This window comes from Gavialis gangeticus, unplaced genomic scaffold (genome assembly GCF_001723915.1).
Source record: "Gavialis gangeticus isolate Ggan-Ray unplaced genomic scaffold, GavGan_comp1, whole genome shotgun sequence".
Classification (NCBI taxonomy): domain Eukaryota; kingdom Metazoa; phylum Chordata; order Crocodylia; family Gavialidae; genus Gavialis; species Gavialis gangeticus.
The window spans coordinates 184,771-190,914 of NW_017729002.1; the positions used below are offsets into that span (position 1 = coordinate 184,771).

The 6,144-nt window shown below is 43.2% G+C and overlaps 1 protein-coding gene across 2 annotated transcripts in view; it reads left to right on the plus strand.

The window, feature by feature from the left end:
* The window catches only part of PDXDC1 (pyridoxal dependent decarboxylase domain containing 1), a 68,133-nt gene extending 61,989 nt beyond the window's left edge, over positions 1–6,144 (plus strand). For both annotated transcript variants that reach the window (XM_019507408.1, XM_019507407.1), the window contains 2 exons: positions 2,371–2,475; positions 4,154–6,144. In XM_019507408.1, coding sequence (XP_019362953.1) covers positions 2,371–2,475; positions 4,154–4,425 — 377 coding nt within the window. In that variant the 3' untranslated portion in view covers positions 4,426–6,144. The remainder of the gene's footprint in view (positions 1–2,370; positions 2,476–4,153) is intronic.

Here is a 6,144-nt window from a genome sequence, read left to right on the forward strand (position 1 = left end):
TGGGGGTTTTTAAGAGGAGGTTAGATGAACACCTTGCTGGGGTCGTTTAACCCCAGTACTCTTTCCTGCCATGGCAGGGGGTCGGACTAGATGATCTTCTCAGGTCCCTTCCGACCCTAGAAACTATGAAACCTTTGCTTCCCCCCCATGCTTTCCCTGTGTACGTTATGGATAGCTTTTGTGCAGAGCAGAGCTAGGTATGTTTGGTCAGGCACCCCAAACTGACCACTTTTATTTTCGCTGCTGGCCTTAGCTAAGGGCCCACTGTTCAGGGTCCTCACCTCTGCTGCAGGTGAGTTAAGTCCATAGCATCACCACCCTGGGCTTGCAAGAAATGCAAAAGAAACAAATAAAGAGTTAAACAAACAAATTGCCACTTAAGGTTTCCCTGGTTTCATGCCTCTGCTTGCTAGGCTTTTCCCAGGCTTTATTTGCTAGTAGCCTCTTACTTTTCAGAGGCTTTGGGGGCTGAAGGACTTGTGCAAACAAATGCTTGCTCAGGGCCCTCAAGCAGGCTGCTTGACCTCTGCTATCCCCAAGCTCCAAGCAGCTTTGCTCTCTGCCAGAGGAGCAGCCCCTAGAGGGCTCCCCCCTAGGTTAGCTCCCTTGCTGGGGGGATCGCAGTGTCCCCAGACCTGGGTCCTCAGCCTCTGGTGAGTCCTTCCAGCTCTAGGGTGAGTGTGGGGCTGTTTGGGCTCTTCCACACCCATAGTAACAGGGCCAGGCCCTGTTACATCCTGCCAGCACCTCCTCCCATCCCCCATAGCCTCAGGGCCCTGCGTTTCCCCTCTTTCCCCCTGCACAGCCTCCGCTTTCCTGTTTGCCCCCCACTTTCACATGCCAGCTGCTTACCCTACTCCACTATGGCAGACTCCAGCCTGAGGCATGGTGTAGTGCCCCAGCCCAGCCTGGTAGCAGTGATAGTGGTGTGGCAGCTCTGGCCCTGCTTTCCAGGCTGAAGCGGGTCAGAGCAGAAGGGTAAGTGGCGGAGAGAAAGGGGACAAGCATCGCAGGGGCTGAGGGTTCAAAGCTACAGAGGTGGGGCAGGCAGTGCCGCCCCCTCCCAACACCACCACCACCATATTTGCATCGAAGACAAGGAGACCTAGAGCATTTTTCCCCATGTTTAAACTGTGGGGAAAGAATACTTTCTTTTCTGTGTGGCTTCTATTTCAAATGCCGCTGGGGCTGTTCCTACCTTCATCACTCTGTACAGTGAGTGTAAATCTGTTAGGGAAGGACAGGCTAGAACTGAATTATACTGGGTGTGTCTACACAAGACACTAACTGCGCAGTATCCTAATAACACTGTGCAGTAATGTGTTGAGGAAAACCCATGCTAATATGCTACTGTGTGGTAATAGTAGGCTACTGTACAGTTAGCAGCTGAAAAATCCCATGTGCTGGTGCTATTACTCAGTAGCACAAGTTACTGTGCATTGATTTAGTACTTGGTTATCCAAGTACTAAACTTCTTGTGAAGTAACTAGAGTGCAATAATGAAAGCTTAGACGCATCCACTGAGTTTTTGACTGTGTTGTATACTTGAAACAGCTATCTGGCAGCCAGTCATGAAGGGAATTCACTGCATACATGTGTGGATGGACAAATTATTGCTGTATTTGAATTGATCTGTAACTTGCATGTCTGTTTTGATGCAAAAAAAATGCACGGATTATGCTTTTACAAGTCAGTCTTGGTAAAGTACCAGCCAGTCGTCCTTGACGTTGTAAGTTCACATAATGTAGCAGAGGCTTGAGGGTAGGCCAGTGACTCTAGTCATTATATCATCAAGGCAACCTTTATTTATGAAAACTGGGGGAAAGGGAGACAAGGCTTTTGTTGTGTCAGGAACTTTCACTTCATCACTGATGCAGGAAATGCAGAATGGAAGGTTTTTTTTGGAAGAAAAAGGCCAGGATCCTCTTGAGAAGGATTTCCCCACTTCTGTGGGATCTCCTTTCAAAACCTTGCTGTCACAGGGATGGAAAATGTAGAAAAAATCTGAAAATATTTCAGGGCTGTGCTGGTGCAGGGGAAGAAATCTTCACTGGTAGAAGAATGTTATAAAATAAGCATGGGATCACTGCGTCTTTTTCTCTAGTCCACATTCCATCCTGTATTCACAGCCCGGGGTACAGCCTTGCACCCGAGTGGGATGGCACCACTTCATATGAGACTGGCATGTACAGCGTGAGGGGGACTCCATGTGTGCTTGGGATGATGCATGAGTGTTAAATGAAGATTAAGAGAGAGGCTGGCTCAAAGTGATGTGTTAAGCTGGCATGTGACCTGCTTCCAATTGTATTTAGCTCAGTGGTGTCAACAGTTAAAATTTTGCTTCTTACACAAGACTCTCTTCCCTTGCAGGCTCCCTAGAATCCACAGAAGCCACCTATGCATCAAAAGTGCAGGGGACTGGGACCACACCTCCCCCAACTCCCACTTCTGGTCGTACCAAGCAGAGACTTCCAGGTGAGCTCCCTAATTCAGTTCCAGTAGTTTGCTAAGGCATCGAAATTTCTGCTTGAATAAAAGGCAAACTGTCTTATTGTTTAATGGAGTGTATGCTGCCCACATCAAAAACTAGAGTGCTGATTTTGATTTTGGTAGGACCTGATCAGTTGCTTTTAATGACCAATGCATAAATTACGATCCAAATTGGATTTAAACAAATTTGCCTAAGCATCAATCAGATCACTTATACTGTTGTGCTCTGCAGACTAGGGCAAGGGGTGTCCTTTACCAGCAGTGTCACTGTCTCCAGGGCTCTTGCTAGATAATATCAGAGATTATATTGAAGGCTTTTCAGTTTTGTGAATTAATAAGTAAACAACATTCTGCTATTTTGGGAAGAGAAAAAGTATGCATTAACAATGCATTATTGTGTGGTGAATTTGCTTTGCCAGCTGGCTATTTTGTGGAACTCCTAATGTGTTGGGGAAGTAATGACATGTCAGTGACTGTACCATAAAAAAGCTATTAAAAGTCTGCTAGGCAGTTGGAGTGTGTGAAGCGGGCCATATTCGATTAGTTAACTTGGATCACTGTCCCAATTTCAATTCAGCCAAATCTAAATCTGAAGATTCGATGCTAATTGAGCCATAGACACAGCCTTAAATGGGTTTTTTGCTACATACCTGAAGGTACCAGGCATGGCTCATGAACGGTGGGGTGGATAGTGTCCCCCACAGGAGCACAGCCCCCCTTCCCCCATATGCTCAGCAGCAGACCCCGCTCTCCCGACTTGGCAGTCAGACATGGGGGGACCCCAGGTGCCCCCCCAGACCCAGGAGGTATCAGTCACCGGGACAGGGGGAGGGTCCCCAGAGCACTCCACGGCAGACCCAGCAGTGGACCGAGAGTGCTTCTCGTCCACTTCTGGGTCTGCTGGTGAGTGCGCTGGGGAGCCCCCTGCCCCACCATCTCAGCATTCATGAGCCGCCTGGTACCTTGAGGTATGTAGAAAAAGCATTTTAAAGCTGTGTCTGTCCAAATCATCAAATCTCTCCAAATAGATTCAGGGAAATTAAAGGGTCTCCTGATTTGATTTGGATATTTGGCCACCGAATCAACTTGGTGACTGAAGCTTTGCACAGCCCTACTAGGCAGCAGTAAAGCTGGTTCTTCCTTTCACCAAGTAAACAACAGTAGGTTAGCAAAGTGTGAACAGGTGAGGCTTTATTATTGTTAGCTTGCCTTTTTTCCTCTGCCATGAGAGAGAATTGGTTTTTAGCCTTGGACCAGTTTTCCTTAGTAAATCATTACTAGAAACCCCATCAAAACAGTGCTGCTGATTGTATTTACGCATTCAAAACTGACTTAACATGACTACTGGCATGCTCTGTCTGACATGAACTGGGGTTTTGTTTTTGTTTCCTTGTTGGTTGGCTTTTGTTTTCTTTTCCAACCAAGCCTTAACTGAGCCTCTGATGCTGGGGGAAACAATTACAGAGGGAAGGTGAAAAACTTGCATCTCTTCTGTGCTCATGAAGTGCTTGTAATGTTTAAGTGAATATAATGCAAAGGCAAAATGGTACTCACTGCTACAAATGCAAAAACCAGCAGCCAACCACTATTCAAAATCCTGGCCTACATGCATTGTTATGTATTTCCTGCTCTCTAATACTTTTATTCATAAATATTTCTACAGGTCAAAAGCTTTTTAAAAGATCTTTAAGAAGCTCTGATGGGTTCAGTGAGACCAGTTCAGTCAGTCACACAGATGACTTGGAAAGGATGGAGCAACAGCTCCCCGCTTCATTCGCTGTACAAGAGCAAGAGGCTTCTGAGCCAGAGAAATCTGAGCAGCAAAAGGAAATGGCACAGGCAACAAACAGAGATACTGAAGATTTCCAAAGTGACAAATCCCCCAAATCAGGAAATGACTGCATTAAAGTAAAGGAACAAGAAAGCTTAAGATAAAACCCTGATGTGGATTGAGACTTTGTACAGAAATGCATTCCCTTTACCACAGGGAAGTTGGTGTTGCATTTAAAATGTCAACAGTTCCACATGCTAGTACAGTAACAGCTACTGTAAGTCATGATTAACTGGAATTTTGCACAAATACATCAGTGAAAAAGTTCCCCCTGGTCTGCTGGGGAAGGGCATGAACACTTTTATTGTACACTTATTACATTTGCTTTAATCATATAGACATTAATATCACCGAAGTAATAAGCGATCTCATTTATTAAACTATTTGTAAACATTGCCGAAAGAAATCATTTGGCAAAAGGTGATGTTTACTGTAGGAATTTAGGTGGCATTATAGTACTTGAGGAGTTGATCAGGTAGGATTAGGAGTGAACATACAACTGCACCTAGTAATGTTTGTAAAGTGGTTCTAATTTATATTCAACCTGCCAGTTGCTCACCATCTTTTTATATATGTGTATGTCAGTTTTGCCTCCACTGTAGAACAAACTTAGGTAGACATGCTGTCTGCATTGCAATTCATCTCAGTTCTCTTGGATGTATTTTGGATTTTTTTTATCCCTAATCCCTAAAAATTCATTGCCTCTCAGTAAAAGGATGGTCAGCAATTGTGAGTAAAGGGGATGTATACTTGTGTACATAGAAATGGCTGAACTGGCATCCATCAGTTTTTCCCACTTGTTTGCAGTCCAGAGTTGTTTCTTGATCTTGTGGGACTAATATTACTGACTTACGCCTTTTAGAAAGTGATAGTGCCTCTGCATGCCACAACTTCTTGTCTCTCACTGATGAGAATCTATACACACTTTCCTCTGCACGCCATTTATATAACCAAATCTCACTGAACACATTTTGTATAGAATAAATGTCATCGGAGTCTTTTTCTGGTGTGTATTTTTAAAGATACCTGTTAAGAAAGCTTGAAAACCTGTCAAGTTCATGGTTTCTACACTATCACTTTGACTAACATGGTAATACACCTATTGTAGATATTGTACAAATCCAAATAAATTCTATAAGTTAATCATAATCAACTAAGACTGCTTAAAATCCATTACAATCTGGCTAGCTTTTGTCAGAATCAAAAACTTTTCAAGTCTTTCTCCATTACTCTGAGTCACTTGACTACACTCCTTCAGGATTTGCAATAGCCTCTCCTTGTTAAGAAAGTCCCAGAAAAACTTTATAGTGCAGAAGACATTAATTGACCTAGTCCTCCAAAACTGACTTGCTAACACTGTTGCCAGCATTCCCTTTACATAAATAAGATATGTAATTTACCACCTTGTGTAGCATCAGGCTGGCCCTAGCGTTAGTGGATTGGATATTGTTATAAGGAAAATTGTTAATTTTAAGTGCACTGCCAACTAACTTTTCCTCTTGGACACCCAGATTTTGTGCAACTGGGAAGCCTTAAAATTATATTTAGCTGTAATTTTGATTCCAGTATTTAGGCAAATCAGAGTGCAGTTTTTCTTAAGTGCAAAAACATAAGTCAACCTGTCTTCCTTATCAGTTTATTTGGTGCAATGACATATGTTAACATGGGTAAACTTGTTGGGAATAAAATTATCAACATAAAGCAAAATTAATTTTTAATGTTTTTATATTTTGAAATGGTTAAAATAGCAGTTTTGTTGGAATTGAGTTATGTACTTTAGATGCTACCCAAATGTTTCAATAAAAATTCTTCAAATGATTGTA